Here is a 17,785-nt window from a genome sequence, read left to right as displayed (position 1 = left end):
ATAACAATAACAGTAATAACAATAATAGTAATAATAAGTAAGTTACTGCTCACTATGCAGATGTTATTATTCAGTGTCTCTCAGGCTATGGCAGGCAAATACATATTTGGCTGCAAGAGGAGCCATTGCTCCTTCGCCCTTGAGTATTTTTCCTAGTAGTAGTTTTTCCTCTGGGTTTAATAAGTTAAAATTTGGAATAAATGTAGACATTTCTGTGAATAATGAATCTCTTGGTGAGGAATATTTATCACAGTAAAGGAGAAAGTGCATCTCTGTTTCTACCTCCCCTGTCGTGCAGTGACCACATACACGCTCCTCTTTGGGTAGCCATGTCTTTTTATGTGTGCCGGTTTCTATTACCAATCGGTGGTCACTCAGCCTGTACTTGGTAAGGATCTGTCTCTGCTTCATATCTCTGACAGAGTAGAGATATTCAGCCAATTCATATTCTCTGTTTAGGGTCAGATAGCAATTTAGTCGGCTTTGGGATTTTGTTTTGTTTTTCCAATGTTGTATATATGAGTCCTTTAATTGGTTCATGATTTTGTTTATTGGAATTCTTTCTTTTGAAGCAGTTTTGTTTTGCTCTCTCTCTCTCTCTCTCTCTCTCTCTCTCTCTCTCTCTCTCTCTCTCTCTCTCTCTCTCTCTCTCTCTCTCTCTCTCTCTCTCTCTCTCTCTCTCTCTCTCTCTCTCTCTCTCTCTCTGATTAGAAACTCTCTGATGGGCTAATTATTAATGTACTGTCATTCTCCTTCTGTCTGTTGTCCTCTTTGTTTATATGGAGTGTTTGTGTGTTTGTCCCAAGTAAGTGGCCTAGTCAGACTATAGCAGATTGTCTAATGCCCGACATTTTGGGGTCACACTATTGCATTATGGCTGAGGAGGGGTCATGTTATTGCATTGTGAGGTATAGAGGGGGTGGTTGGTTGGTGCCAGGTGGTACTTTGAAAACTGATCTGAGGACATACAGGCTGTAGAATACAAAACTCTACACATTACCTACATCTATGGGGGATAGAGAGAGATGGTGAGAGAGGGGAGAGCAAAACAGAGAAAAATATACAGGGAGGCATATATCTCAAGTTCAAGCTAAATCTATAGGATGTAGGTGGTTGACTGTGTAAACACCAATAGATCCATCCATAGCTTTCAGAGAGAGACGGAGCTTTGGAATCTCTAGTCTTTGTGCAAAACACTTGAATACCTGGCTATTGAGTTCAACTTGGCTATTGAGTTCAACTTGGCTATTGAGTTCAACTTGGCTATTGGGTTCAGCTTGGCTATTGGGTTCAACTTGGCTATTGGGTTCAGCTTGGCTATTGAGTTCAGCTTGGCTATTGGGTTCAACTTGGCTATTGAGTTCAACTTGGCTATTGGGTTCAGCTTGGCTATTGGGTTCAACTTGGCTATTGGGTTCAGCTTGGCTATTGAGTTCAACTTGGCTATTGGGTTCAACTTGGCTATTGGGTTCAGCTTGGCTATTGGGTTCAACTTGGCTATTGGGTTCAGCTTGGCTATTGGGTTCAACTTGGCTATTGGGTTCAGCTTGGCTATTGGGTTCAGCTTGGTTATTGGGTTCAGCTTGGCTATTGGGTTCAGCTTGGTTATTGGGTTCAGCTTGGTTATTGGGTTCAGTGTGTTCTTTATGTATCTGTGGTTGTCAGTTGTTGGGTTCAGTGTGTTATCCATATATGGTTGTTGTCAGTATGTTCAGCATGTTAGACAGATGTAACTCCTGTTACTGAAATAACTCCTGTTACCGGTAATAGAAAGCCCCTGGAAAAAACTGATCAGCACTCACACACACACACACACACACACACACACACACACACACACACACACACACACACACACACACACACACACACACACACACACACACACACACACACACACACACACACACACACACACACACACACACACACACAGACAGACAGACAGAGAAAACCTTTTGTGTGTTAGGAAGAGTAAAACATTGCCTTGACAGCAGGACGTGACCTTGTCACCTTTCTTGACCTCTCACCCCAAACCCTGCGGTGTGTGTGTGTGTTTATGTATATGTTGTGTTGACAGGAGAGCCAGAAGACAAGACATCAAACATGGAGACCCATCCAGCCAGTGTTGGGACACAGAGGACAGTAAGTAACAACACTGCTTCTCTGACTCCCTCTATATGGTGTGTGTGTAGACAATCACAATATAACATGTTAACACTTTATGGATATTTTTCTGTGTTCTCAGCTCTGCGTGGAGGCAGGGTTGAGGAGAGGATAATGTTTGGGGTGGAGAATAACTCAACCTTCCTGGAGTGTCTCCCCAAATCACAACAGACCACCACACGCTGGTTCATACACAGACCTGGAGCTGAACACAGAGAGGAGGTGAGACAGAACACGCACGCACGCACGCACGCACGCACGCACACACACACACACACACACACACACACACACACACACACACACACACACACACACACACACACACACACTATAGAGAGGGGTCAAAGAAGTAGTAAGTATTGTGTTATCAGAGGCTTACAGTGCTAGCATTACTAGAGAGGTTATGAGTCATCACATCCCATGTCTGATACACAGACACTTTAACTGCCTATAACAGACACTCTCTCTCTGTTACATCATATACCCTTACATAACAGCATAACAACACACCCAAACAAAAGAACCTGGAGGGGTGCTTCGATGTTCTAGATGGTTTATGTGCTCCTCACTCTTGTTCTGTTTCACATTGCCCCCAAATACAAAGATAATATTCTGCTCATGGCTGAGGAAACAAAGGATTACGGAAAGAGAAAGTCTCTACTGCGAGGAAACATCAACCCTTGGGTGAAACGTCAGTCCAAAAGTGGGACGAACGGATATGCTGGCCATTTTGACTAGGATTTAGTCTTGTTTTCGTACGGTCACTATGTCATGCACCTTCCCTCCTTTCTTCCTTGGAGTGATCTTGATCTGTCACAACTGAATAAGTGAGCTGTTTCACTACAAAGCTTTCACCAATCCACTTCATATCAAATGATGTCTACATAGTCATATATTGTTACAGTGTTCAAACAGAGTCTTAACGTTACCAGTCAGTCAGCCATTTTAGGGTTAAATATTTGAAGTGTTGTACCTGAGTGCACTGTTGCCCTCTGATCGGAAGCGGAGCTAGTTTTTCACTCTAGTTTTTAGCAGAATGATCCGTTTGACTTTGGAACTCCCGGGGTTACTGTAGAAAGAGGAAGAAGAGGAAGAGGGGAGGAGGAGAGGAGGAGGTCAGGAGAAGGGTAATATGTAACAGTAGATGCATCAGGTATTCTTTGATGTTTAATGAGTAACCTTGTCTGAGACCTACACAGTCAACTGTCAACTCTCACGTTTGTAGAACAAAGAGCTGATGACCAGCGGTAAATCACTAGTGGCTTCCAGATGGAGGTCACTGATAGTGATTCACAAGCACAGTCCATCCATCACGCTCTTTCTCTTTTATTCTCTCTCTCTTCCTTACTCTACTCTCCTTTTCCTCATCTCCTCCTATCTCGTCCTCGCTCCCTGAACTCATACTGCTCGTTATGAGTCGAATTAACCTTCTAAAACCTCTGTCTCTGGTCGAGGTGGTGACTGACTGAGACCAGACACTGGAAGAGAGAGAGGGAGAGTTAGAGGGAGAGGGACAGAGAGAGGGACAAAGAGAGGGAGACTGGGAGATAAATGTGTTTGTATTGGAGGAGTGGGACCGGTAGGTGAAGTGAAGAGAAAGGGAGGGGACAGGGAGGGGAGGTTTTCGTGTTTTGGTAAGGGGAGGTGAGGAGAGAGAGACAGGTTTTTTGTGGGAAAGGGGAGGTGAGGAGAGAGAGACAGGTTTTTCGTGGGAAACGGGAGGTGAGGAGAGAGAGACAGTTTTTTTGTGGGAAAGGGGAGGTGAGAAGAGAGAGACAGGTTTTTGTGGGAAAGGGGAGGTGAGAAGAGAGAGACAGGTTTTTTTGTGGGAAAGAGGAGGTGAGGAGAGAGAGACAGGTTTTTTTGTGGGAAAGGGGAGGTGAGGAGAGAGAGACAGGTTTTTTGTGGGAAAGGGGAGGTGAGAAGAGAGAGACAGGTTTTTTGTGGGAAAGGGGAGGTGAGAAGAGAGAGAGGCAGGTTTTTTGTGGGAAAGGGGAGGTGAGGAGAGAGAGACAGGTTTTTGTGGGAAAGGGTAGGTGAGGAGAGAGAGACAGGTTTGTTGTGGGAAAGGGTAGGTGAGGAAAGCAGCTCATTGAGGTTAACACTCATCTCCTGAACCAGACCATAGAGCTTGGTCTAGTCAACACCTCCAGCCACTGTGTGTGTGTGTGTGTGTGTGTGTGTGTGTGTGTGTGTGTGTGTGTGTGTGTGTGTGTGTGTGTGTGCTTGCAACCTCGTTCCCCCGCATGGGAAACCATAGCCCAGGCAAGGCCATGTGTTTGTGGGTTAGAAACACAATTGTAAGGAGGTTGAAGGATTGGATGCAGGAGTTCTCTCTCTGGAATAGTTTGACCCTGACTATGTTGAATGGTGTGGATACATGCTATCATTTTTTTTCTTAATTTTCAAACAAAGGAGAAGTCCCACACAGAGCAACATTCACACTAACAGCTGTCCAGATACATGCTACTGGTGGAATGACCTTTAGAGGAGCTTTCATTTATCAACCTGTATTATATATTGTGTGTGTGGTCTTACAGCTGGACTTTAATATAGGAGCAGGTGATGTCTGTTTTATTTCACTTTCCATCCTATTTTTTATTTCATAATTCAGACCTTTTTCAGACCTTTTCCCTTCTTCCCTCTGTCCTCCGTCTCATTCCACCTGCCCCCGACCTCTCCTCAAACCCTTCCTCCCTTCCAACATCTGCACCCTATCTTTCATCTGTTTCTTTCTTCTCCCCCTTCTCCTCTCCCACCCTCACCAGAATAAGAATCATGTTAGAATTATGTGAAAAATACATTCCACTCTACAAACTACATTCAGATTCCTCCTGAAACCTCCTGACACTTTTGTAGAGGATGTATGTGTAATAGCACTGTGGTAAGTACTCGTGTAGAACCTCTTTATATGGGCTTACCATTTTTACTTCTGAATCCAGACTCATCATGTCACAGCTGTAGTAGACTTGTACACATCATCAATGTCAAGATGGAGAGATACTCTACTTACACACACACACACATACACGCACACACTGATCACACACACACACACACTATCTGGCCTTAATGCGCGGGACATGAATGATCTCTTCATCATCAAATCACCCCAAACTATAGCTAGAGGACTCCTTATATCTCCAGGAGTGATACCAATATTTTTTTTCTGCTTTAAGTCTGACTTCCCAGTAGCCTACTTGGTGTGTGAACTGCTGACTGCTCATAACTTGCAGCTGATTGAGGGGCACGGCAATTTGTGACTGTTGTTGTTTTGGTAGTCAGTGGCTCTATAGGACGGGGAGTGGTTTCACTGCTTTTCTGAGTATATAACCAGCTTCCCACGCTCCATCTCAGTGTGCATCATTCTATAGCTCGAGGACTCTTGATATCTCCAGGAGTGATAAGTATAATTGTTGTCTTCATCTGTTGTTGTCTAGTATTGTCTTTTTGCTAGCTAGGGCCATCTACTTTAAGTGCTGTCTGTCTTCCCAGTAGCCTACTTGGTGTGTGAACTGCTAACTGCTCATAACCTGCAGATGATTGTTGACACAACCAGGATTAAGGGGCAGGGCGATTTGTGACTGCTGTTGTTTTGATAATCAGTGGCTGTATTGGAGGGGGAGTGGTTTCTCTTCTTCTAGGCAGTCAGCATTTAGTACCGGGAAGTGCGCTCTTCACCTCCAGTAGGAAATTAGTGTTAGTACTTCAGTCTAATATATTAAGCCATTTAGCAGAGGCTTTTATCCAAAGCGACTTACAATCATGCATGCATACATTTAAGTACAGATGGTCCCGGGAATCAAACCCACTATCCTGGTGTTGAAAGGCACCATACTCTACCAATTGAGCCACAGAGGACCTCAGAGGACCAGTCTCCTCTGTTTTCTCAGCGGGAGCTGTCATCGGTTGTGTCAACGGCAGTCTCGTCGCCAAAACCAAGACAGTTCTGCGGAGTTGTTTGAGGGTGGAAAGAGAGGAAGGCTCCACACCAGTCTCTCATTTAAATATCTTACCTAGTTATTTTCAGATCTCATAGAGTTCTTTTGTAGCTTTGCCAACTGTGTGTCTTTTCTATACCTGTTAGCTTTACATATGCTCCCCACCCCTTGGCTGCAACCCTTCCAATGTATTGTACCCTGCGCGAACAACCCATGTGGAATTCCTGGTCCCCAGCAGTGGTTGGAACTGCCGATCTGCGGTCAAGAACGCCACGTTCATTTTAGCCTATGCTGACTTTTTGGCCCTTAACGTGAAGATGAATCACCCTAGAGAACAATGCTACTCCAGCCGCTCTCTTGTCATCTGACTACGTGTTCTCTCATAGTCCGAGAGCATCTGGTCATCGCGGTAGAGGCACAGGGCTACTCATTTCACCTAAATGCAGAAATTAATTTTCTCTTTTGTCTCTCATCTGTCCATCTCCTAATTTGAATTCCATGATGTCACTGTCAAATGTCCACTCAAGATTCACATTGTTGTCATCTATCGCCCACCAGATGCCTTTAGCGAGTTCCTCAATTGAGCTTGACACCTTGATAAGCTCATTTCCTGACCGGTGGCTCAGCGCTCTTCGTACTGGCCAACTTCAACCTCCCGATGTCTGCCTTCGATTAATTTCTTTCCAACTCTTTGATTCCCCTCCTTGCCTATTTTTACCTCACCCATTCCCAGTCCCCTCCCACTCACAAGGCAGGCAATATGCTTGACTTCATCTTTACTAGAGGCTGTTCGCCTACTAACCTAACTGAAACCCCCTTTCAAGTCTCGGATCACAATTTTCCCCCCCTCTCCTCAAATCCTAACCACTCAGCCCCGACCAGATGGTCAATTGCCATCACAATCCTCGCTCTCTCTCTCTTCCGCTACTCTCTCCTCTTCTATCCTATCATCACTCTCTTCTGCTAAATCCATGTACCTCCTATCTCCTGGTTGTGCCTCATCGACCCTGCTCTCCTTCCTTTCCTCATCCTATGACTTGCACTGTCTCCTTTCCTCCTGGTCGACTCAGCCCTTCCCTCCTGCTCTGTGGCTGAGTGACTCATTGCAAGCTTACAGAACAGGGCTGCGGGCAGCTAAGTGAAAATGGAGGTAAACTAAACATCCGGAGTACCTTTCGTATGTTCACTCCCTCCTCTCCTTTTTTCCCTATTTATCCACTGTAATGCCACTTTCTATCGCTCTACATTTCAAGCTTCTTCCTCTAACCCCAGGAAACCCTTTTCCACCTTATCGTTCCTCCTTAATCCTCTGACAATCCCCCTCCCTCCTCTCTCTGCGGACGACTTTGTCAACAACTTTGAAAAGAAGGTTAACGATATCCTCTCCTCATTCACTCAGCCTAATGAGTCTACTGGTCTCACTCACACAGCTACCCTATGCCTTGATCTCTTTCTCCCCTCTCTCCAGATGAGAAACTAGTGAGATCTGGCCGCACGACAACCTGCCCGCTCGACTCCATCTCTTCCTCCCTTCTCCAGACCATCTCTGAAGACCTTCTCCCATTCCTCACTTCCCTCATCAACTCATCCACTGGATGCGTCCCCTCTGACTTCAAAATTGCCAGTGTTGCTCCCCTCCTCAAGAAACCAACACTCTCTGACATCAAAAACTACAGACTACATCCCTTCTTTCTTTTATTTCCAAAACCGTTGAGCATGCTATCTCTGACCAGCACTCTCGCTAACTCTCTCAGAACAATCTTCTTGATCCTAACCAGTCAGGCTTCAAGATGGGTCACTCAACCGGGACTGCTCTTCTCGGTGTCATGGAGGCTCTCCAAACTGCCAAAGCTGACTCTCTCTCTCTTCTGTTCTCATCCTCCGAGATCTATCTGCTGCCTTCGACTCCATGAACCATCAGATCCTCCTCTCCACCCTTTCAGGGCTGGGTGTCTCAGTCTCAGCACACTCTTGGATTGCATCCTACCTGGTAGGACGGTCCTACTAGGAGACATGGAGAGGATCTGTGTCTGCACCACATACTTTCACTACTGGTGTCCCCCAGGTTTTGGTTCTAGGCCGGTTCAACTACTTTTCTTCTCCTCTTTTCTCTATACACCAAGTCATTCGGCTCCGTCATATCCTCACATGGTCTCTCCTATCATAGCTATGCTGATAACACTCAACTACTTTTCTCCTTCCCCCCTTCTGACATCCAGGTGGCGACAAGCATCTATGTGTACCTGGTATATATCTCAGTTTGGATGTCGGCCCACCACCTCAAGCTCAACATCGACAAATGGAGCGTCTCTTCCTACCAGGGAAGGCCTGCCTTCTCAAGGCATCTCCATCACAGTTTACGTCTCCACGGTGTCCCTTTCCCAGAGTGCAAATAACCTTGGCGTGACCCTGGACAACACCCTGTCGTTCTCTACAAACATCAAAACAGTGACTCGAACCTGCAGGTTCATGCTCTTCAACATCCATAGAGTACGACCCTACCTCACACAGGAAGTGGCGCAGGTCCTAATCCAGAAACTTGTCAGTTCCCGTCTGGACTACTGCAACTCTCTGTTGGCTGGGCTCCATGCTTGTGCCATCAAACCCCTGCAACTTATCCAGAACTCTGCATCCCGCCTGGTGTTCAACCTTTCCAAATTCTCCCGTGTCACCCCGCTCCTCCGCACACTCCACTGGCTTCCAGAAGAAGCTCGCATTCACTACAAGACCATGGTGTTTGCATACAGAGGAGCAAGAGGAACTGCCTCTCCCTACCTTCAGGCTATACTCAAACCCTACACCCCAACCTGAGTACTACGTTCTGCCACCTCTGGTCTCTTGGCTCTCCCACCGCTATGGGAGGGCAGCTTCTGCTCAGCCCAGTCCAAGCTTTGCTCTGTCTTGGCACCACAATGATGGAACCAGCTTTAACCTGAAGCTAAGACAGCAGAGTCTCTTCCCATCTTCCAAAAGCATCTGTAACCCTACCTCTTCAAATAATATCTTAAATAATCCCACAGTACCCTCCCTCACACCCCCTCCTCTGCCCCCCTCCCCCCGCCCCTCGAAAAGCCTTTCGTGAACTAACACTCATACTTTACTTTTTTCCCCCTTACTAGCTCTGACTGCTGATATTGATAGTTTATTGATAAAAATGTACTTACTCTGACTGAGATATGTGGTTGTCCCACCTAGAAGTGTTTAAATGAAATGGATGTCACTCTGGATAAGAGCGTCTGCTAAATGACTCAAATGTCAAACTGTCTGTGTTTTCAGTTTATTAACCTCTGGCAGGTGGTAAGAGAGCAGACTGAGGGGGGAAGTATGCATTGAAGCACTCCCGCTTGCTTCCTCTTTATCTCAGTCACACACACACACACAGCCCAGCTGTGTTGTTTTAGGCCATGCTACCTGATGAATCATGGTGGATGTTAGTGAGCATGAAGAATGGATCGTTATCACTCTGATATGCTAGCACCGCTGACCCTGACACTGACACACACACACACACCTCTGACCCCATCCGTCAACACACACCGCATCCAAACCCTTAATGTGCCTCCTGTTCCAAGGGTCATTACCGTGCTTAAAACACATTGGGTACAAATTAGCCGTGTGTTTGTCAGCACTGTGGGAGGTATTGGTGTGTGTGACGTGTTGTTGAAGGGTTACAATCTGGTGTTGATAGGTCTGGTATCCCTGTTAGGCCAGAGATCATACATTCCATATGTTTCATACATATCATATAGGTTTGTTAATGTTGTCTTGCTTATTGCCCTGCTTCTTTTTTCCTGGGTGAGTTAGGCTTAAAGTCTGTCCAATGTTTAATTCCTATTCTAGATGGTTCCCAGCAAACCAAAATTGGTTCTGTGAAAGTTCGCAGAACATTCGTTAGGTCGCAGCAAATGTTCTCAAAACACAAAAACTGTCCAATCATTTTTATTTAACCTTTATTTAACAAGGCAAGTCAGTTAAGAACAAATTCTTATTTACAATGACGGCCTACACCGGCCAAACCCGGACGACGCTGGGCCAGTTCTGCGGCACCCTATGGGACTCACAATCACATCCGGTTGTGATACAGCCTCAATTCGAACCAGGGTGTCTATAGTGACGCTTCTGAGATGCAGTGCCTTAGACCGCTGTGCCACTCGGAATCCCACTAGTCATGCTGATGATTATATAATGTTTGTATGAAACATTTGCCTGATGTTGCAAGAACATTCCTAGACCACATTTAATCAGTTTTTTTAATGTTCCCAGAATGTTTCTTTAGGTTGTGGGAACATTGTGGGGCTATGACAAAAGATAGTTTCCCAAAACATAAAAACTGTCCAGTTGTGCTGACATTCAGATAATGTTTGTATCAGGGAGCATAAAACATTCCTTTGATGTTGTAAGAATGTTGACACAACAGACTTTCTGAGTTCTTTTAACCTCTAACGCCTCACAAACCCGGATCCGGGAGCACCCCCATCAAAAAAGCTGACTAGCATAGCCTAGCCTAAAGCCACAGGGATATCATATAATAAAATGTTCATGAAATCACAAGTCCAAGACACCAAATGAAATATACAGATCTTGTGAATAAAGCCATCATTTCTGATTTTTAAAATGTTTTACAGGGAAGACAAAATATATAAATCTATTAGCTAACCACGTTAGCAAAAGACACCACTCCCAAACTCCACCATTTTCTTACTGCATCAGTAGCTATCACAAATTCGACCAAATAAAGATATAAATATCCACTAACCAAGAAACAACCTCATCAGATGACAGTCTGATAACATATTTAATGTATAGCATAGGTTTTGTTAGATAAATATGCATATTTCAGGTATAAATCATAGTTTACAATTGCAGCCCCCATCACAACTCTCACTAAAATGACTAGAATAACTACAGAGACCATCGTGTATTAGCTAATTACTCATCATAAAACATTTCTTAAAAATACACAGCGTGCAGCAGATGAAAGACACAGATCTTGTGAATCAAGACAATATTTCAGATTTTCTAAGTGTTTTACAGCGAAAACACAATATACCGTTATATTAGCTTACCACAATAGCAAACCAGACAACAGCATTGATTCCAGCCAAACATAGCGATAACGTATTCACCACCAAAATAAAATAATTTTCCACTAACCTTCTCAGAATTCTTCAGATGACAGTCCTGTAACATCATATTACACAATCCATATAGGTTTTGTTCGAAAATGTGCATATTTAGCAGCACAAATCGTGGTTATACAATGTGATTAGAAGCAACAGGTCATGCATTCTGGCCGGCGCCATCTTGGAAAGGCACCTAGTCTAATCAATAAATAATCGTAAACTTGACTAAAAATACAGGTTGGACATCAAATGAAAGATGCATTAGTTATTAATGCAACCGCTGAGTTAGATTTTTAAAATTAACGTTACTAGACATACAGTGTGCGTTACAGCCAGACTAGTGCCGCAATAATGGCGGACAAATACGTTTACATTTTTCCACATAAATACGGAATAACATCATAAATAGCTCTTACTTTTGGACGAGCTTCCATCAGAATCTTGGCGAAGTGGTCCTTTGTCCAAAAGAATTGTTGCTTGGTTGTAAAACGTCGTGTTCAACTTCGGAAGTAGCAGCTAACATTAGCTATGTGGCCACAGCATGCCCAAATCCTCAAACTCAATACTAAGGAAATTCCGAAAATAGCAATATACTCGCATAAACTGATATAACTCGGTTTAAAATAACTTTGTTATGATGTTTCTAACACCTATATCGAATTAAATTACAGACGGATATATCTAAGGTCGATAACTGAGCGTTTCAAAATGCCATCCTAAGGTCTTGCTTTGCGTAATGGCGAGCGTTGAAAAGAGAGGTCCCCTCGCTCCTTGGCCTTTTATAAACTTTGGGAACTACATAGAAAGTCCATTCCACTTCTCATGGGTTACTGACATCCAGGGGAAGGCGGGTGCAGTTCATGTCGACCCATAGGATACATACAGAGCTTTAAACTGATCTGAGAGCAGAGCCTAGTTTTCAGACCTTCGCAGTTCCTGTCATGGATTTCGCTGCAGAAAGAGTTCTGTTTCACCCACAGACATAATTCAAACGGTTTTAGAAACTAGAAAGTGTTTTCTATCCAATAGTAAGAATAATATGCATATTGTACGAGCAAGAATTGAGTACGAGGCCGTTTAAATTGGGTACGATTTTGTGCTATGTCGAAATGGCACCCCCCTAGTGGCAAGAAGTTTTAAGGTTCCCAGAACATTTAATTAGGTTGTGGGAACAGTGTGGGTACAAGAGATAGGTTCCCAAAGCACAAAATATGCTCAGTTGTGATGACATTCATACAATGTTTAAGTTGAACAGGACTTTCCTATAATATTGTAAGAATGTTGCCAGAACACCTGGTCTAAGTTCTTTAAAGGGTCCCAGAACATTAAATTAAATTATGGTCGCTGTCTGGGATGTTGCACGACTATGCACAGAACATTCCCACAATGTTGCACAATGTTCCACAATTTCCAAATAAGTCAGTTATGAAATTCATAGCAAATTCATTCATACACTGTGTTATTACAGCTGGAAACCTAATGAGAACAATTTGGGGAATGTTCTGTGGTGGTTGTTTTATACAGCATTCTTTGAATGTTTTTGCGATGTTATCATACTAATGTTAGATAAAACTCTAACTAAAACTGGGAATTTTAGCTAATCTTTTGGGAATGTTTGCTGGGTTGTCTCTGTAGAGTACTATATGAATGTTTATAGCTAATATTCTGTAATTTCACCCCCTCTCCCAGGTGAGGCCAGATGACAGAGTGGTCCATACAGGCCAAGGTCTCCTCATTCGCTCTCTCCATCCTGCCGATGCCGGCATGTACGTGTGTATGGCACAGGAGCACACACACTTCACACACACTCTGCTCCGCCTCACGCTGCGCCTCATTTCCTATGGGCATCTTGATGGGCGGCCAAAGCCCAGCAAGGACCCCAGTGTTGAGGTTCGCCCCGGGGCAGAGTCTCGTCAGCGCTATAAGGACTACCTGCGTGTGATGAGTTCTCCCATTGGCTCGCTGGAGGAGTACTGTGATTCGCTTTGGCTGGAGAAGAGGCCGGCCAGTAGGAGAGGTGGAAGAGGGCAGGGGGTGGGGAAATGGAAACACATCCAGGAGCTGAAGAAAAGCAGGAACAGACGACACCACGGAGAGAGGAATGGAGAGAGGGATAAAGAGATGGATGGAGAGAGGGTAGTGAGGCAGAGGACAGGATGAGCTGGTGAGGATACCAAAGAGGAGTGAGAACAGCAGTCACAAAAAGTGTCATTAGGGGAAACCATCAATGTTTATAGTGGTAAAGGGGGGCCATGGGTAAGATGATCAAATAAGTAGTTAGACTTGAGGGAAAGTTATAGGGACCACAATACAATCTTAGAAAAAAAATACTATTTTCTATATTTTAGAATAATAATGAAGACATCACAACTATGAAATAACACATATGGAATCATGTAGTATCCAAAAAAGTGTGAACTTCTTCGGGATCGGTATCCCGTCCATGGGACTGTTGAGCTAACGTAGGCTAATGCAATTAGCATGAGGTTGTAAGTAACAAGAACATTTCCCAGGACATAAACATATCTGAAATGGGTTGAAAGCTTCAATTCTTGTTAAGGATCCGCACCTTTATTTTAATTTTTGCCTAATAATGACATACCCAAATCTAACTGCCTGTAACTTCGGCCCTGAAGCAAGGATATGCATATTCTTGGTACCATTTGAGGAAACACTTTGAAGTTTGTTGAAATGTGAAAGGAATGTCAGAGAATATAACACAATAGATCTGGTAAAAGATAATACAAAGAAAAAACCAACCATTATTTTGTATTTTTTTGTTCAATCATCTTTGAAATGCAAGAGAAAGGCCATAATGTATTATTCCAGCCCAGTTGCAATTCAGATTTTGGCCAATAGATCGCAGCAGTGTATGTGCAAGGATTTAGACTGATCCAATCAACCATTGCATTTCTGTTCAAAATGTTGCATCAAGACTGCCTAAATGTGCCTAATTTCTTTATTCATATTTTTTCATGTTCAAAACTGTGCACTCTACTCAAACAATAGCATGGTATTATTTCACTGTAATAGCTACTGTAAATTGGACAGTGCGGTTAGATTTAAAAAATCAAAAAATATTTTATACTTGAGGTTCTTCAAAGTAGCCACCCTTTGCCTTGATGACAGCTTTGCACACTCTTAGCATTCTCTCAACCAGCTTCATGAGGTAGTTACCTGGAATGCATTTCAATTAACAGGTGTTCCCTGTTAAAAGTTAATTTGTGGAATTTCTTTCCTTCTTAATGCGTTTGAGACAATTGTGTTGTGACAAGGAAATGTTGGTATACAGAAGATAGCCCTATTTGGTAAAATACCAAGTCCATGTTATGGCAAGAATAGCTCAAACAAGCAAGGATAAATGACAGTCCATTATTACCTTAAGAAATGAATGTCAGTCAATCTGGAACATTTCAAGAACTTTTAAAGTTTCTTCAAGTGCAGTCACTAAAACCATTGAGCGCTATGATGAAACTGTCTCTCATAAGAACCGCTACAGGAAAGGAAGACCCAGAGTTACCTCTTCTGCAGAGGATAAGTTCATTTGAGTTACCAGCCTCAGAAATCGGCAACTAACTGCACTTCAGATTGCACCTCACAGAGTTCAAGTAACAGACACATCTCAACATCAACTGTTCAGAGGAGACTGCATGAATCAGGCCTTCGTGGTCGAATTGCTGCAAAGAAACCACTACTAAAGGCCAGCAATAAGAAGAAGATACTTGCTTGGGCCAAGAAACACGAGCAATGGACATTAGACCGGTGGAAATCTGTCCTTTGGTCTGATAAGTCCAAATTTGAGATTTTTGTTCCAACCGCCGTGTCTTTGTGAGATGCAGAGTAGGTGAACGGATGATCTCCGCATGTGTGGTTCCCAATATGAAGCATGGAGGAGGAGGTGTGATGGTATGGGGGTGCTTTGCTGGTGACATTATGCAGCGGTACGCCATCCCATCTGGTTTGCGCTTAGTGGGACTATAATTTGTTTTCAACAGCACAATGACCCAGAACACACCTTCAGGCTGTGTAAAGGCTATTTGACCAAGGAAGAGAGTGATGGAGTGCTGCATCAGATGACCTGTTCTCCACAATCACCCGACCTAAAACCAATTGAGATGGTTTGGGATGAGTTGGACGGCAGAGTGAAGGAAAAGCAGCCAATAAGTGCTCAGCAAATGCGGGAACTCCTTCAAGACTGTAGGAAAAGCATTCCAGGTGACTACCTCTTGAAGCTGGTTGAGAGGATGCAAAGTGGTCATCAAGGCAAAGGGTGGCTACTTTAAAGAATCTAAAATCTAAATTTTATTTTCATTTGTTTAGCACTTTTTTGGTTACTACATGATTCCATGTGTATTATTTCATAGTTTTGATGTCCTCACTATTATTATGCCCTGTAGAAAATAGTAAAAATAGTCAAAACCCTTGAATGAGTAGGTGTGTCCAAACTTTTGACTGGTACTGTACTTCCCTCGCCATTCTGCGGGACAGCAGTGCTTGGCAAACAGGAGCGAAGAGCACCATGTTCCATCCCCATTCATTAGGGGTGACCAATATCACAAGTTATTCCTCCTTCCTCCATCAACATAAACATAATTTTCTTTGACAATTTAACTAGCGCCCTGCTGATGTTGCCAGCCCACCAGCTCTCACGGTCTCATTTCAGAATTAAACGTTCATCCATTTTTCACAAACACAACATTTTTTAATTGTTCCAATCAGATTTCGAAGTGTTTAAGGTTAAGTTCAGGCATTAACTCCAAATTCTCAAGGTTAGTCATTAACTCTGAATGGTTAAGGTTAGGGTAGGGTTAAGGTAAGGGTTAAGTTTTTTGGATAGGCTTAAAACCAAAATTACTTTCTATTGCTAGATTTGAACTTCCAATCTGAGGCAGAGGCTTATCCACCATTCCCTTCCACAACACCCTAGCAAAATCAGTGTTCACTGTTGTCCCTAGTGGCCAGTTTCCACGTCATCTCCCGTCGTCCTCAGACATGGATGGACGTTGAATACTGACTTGTATCACGGGTGACATGGCTAAGCCAGTATGGTCTGAGTTCACAACAAGTGTGTGATGTCACTGAACTTAGCTGCATCACTTCTAGCCATGACCCTATTTGATCCTATTGAGACATGGGCCATAGGTCAGTAGTGTGTGTGTTAATCAGATGCATTCATGTTGAATGACTGTAAATACTTCTATAACATGTACAGGAGAAACTGCATGCTCTAGATAAGCTTAGCTACAACCTATTCTACTGCTACTATAATAATCATGTTTTATGTCTGGAATGAACAAAGAATCATATTTTTGTACAAAGTGATTCTGATTTTGTTATTGTCTAAAAGTTATTTAAATAAACTCTTGCCTGATAATCCTGAATGAGTATGGAGAGGTAGAGAGAATGAGACAGAGAAATAAAAAGTGAGTCATGAGTGTATTTTTGTACCGCAGTGAACTTTTTCAGCTCAGCTGGTCCAGTCCTGATATAACAGCAGCCTTGCGCACACACACACACAAGCACAGACACACACACACACACAGACACACACACACTGCATGGAGATGTCAGGATGATTCAGTTCCAGCTGGTCGTAGATGCTGTAGGGCAGAACTGTGTGTGTCTGGGAGATACAGCTGATGTGCAGGATTTATTGGTTTGTCAGTATTGGGCTGATAGGACAGACTATAACAGCATAAAGCTTAAGGGGTTTTTGGTTCCGAAAAGGTCTTGTGGTCTTGCGATGTTATATAACCTCTGGATTCTGAATAGATAGTTAGTGTTGTATAATTGAGTATATTGCTCTGGCAACATTAACATTAGTCTGACAATGTAATTGACTGTGTATCACCTCATGACTGTCCCTAATTACTATCATGAGTTTACTTAGATATGATTGGTTTAAGTAATGCAATTCCTCAAATATGATTAGTTTAGATGGCATCTCCTTTGTCCTTTGCTGACTGGTATGAGAAGACAGTTGTAGATCAACCTTAGATAAGAGTCTAGATTTGATTGACCTTGTTACCCTGACATGCTCCCTAAGGCTTGATTCCATTTGGGTCCCTATCCCTATCCCTTCACCTACATGCTGTATGTTTTCCTTGACCTATGCAGTCGCACCTTCCCCTTTCCCCTGCTTTCCTTGTTAGTGATGGTCCTTGTAGCCTTAAAGATGCACTCTGGGATCTTATTGCATCCAAAGATCAACTGTACCTAGAACATAGATACAGAGCCACTTGTCATCAGGAAGGTGATCTCTCAGCACAACGGAAAATATCTCAATGACTTGACATGTTCTGGTTGTGAATTCAGGCTGCAGGGCTGCAGCCATGAATTCTTATGGCTGCAGGGTGGTGCCGGTACACTTATGACAACAGCCAGCTCAAGTGCAGGGCGCGAAATTCAAAATATATATTTTTTAAATATTTAACTTTCACACATTAACAAGTCCAATACAGCAAATGAAAGGTACACATCTTGTGAATCCAGCCAACATGTCCGATTTTTAAAATGTTTTACAGCGAAAACAGCACGTATATTTATGTTAGC

General features: G+C 43.3%; 1 protein-coding gene across 1 annotated transcript in view; it reads left to right on the top strand.

Annotated features, from left to right (window-relative positions):
- Positions 1–16,662, top strand: part of LOC129862420 (semaphorin-3D-like) — a 56,162-nt gene extending 39,500 nt beyond the window's left edge. The window contains exons 15-17 of the mRNA XM_055934084.1: positions 2,081–2,145; positions 2,249–2,388; positions 12,923–16,662. Of these exons, the coding sequence (XP_055790059.1) occupies positions 2,081–2,145; positions 2,249–2,388; positions 12,923–13,393 (676 nt within the window). The 3' untranslated portion in view covers positions 13,394–16,662. The remainder of the gene's footprint in view (positions 1–2,080; positions 2,146–2,248; positions 2,389–12,922) is intronic.
- Positions 16,663–17,785: the final 1,123 nt, after the last annotated feature.

The sequence above is a fragment of the Salvelinus fontinalis genome, chromosome 9, assembly GCF_029448725.1.
Source record: "Salvelinus fontinalis isolate EN_2023a chromosome 9, ASM2944872v1, whole genome shotgun sequence".
In the NCBI taxonomy this organism is placed as follows: Eukaryota; Metazoa; Chordata; class Actinopteri; order Salmoniformes; family Salmonidae; genus Salvelinus; species Salvelinus fontinalis.
This window is presented reverse-complemented; position numbering and strand designations above follow the sequence as displayed.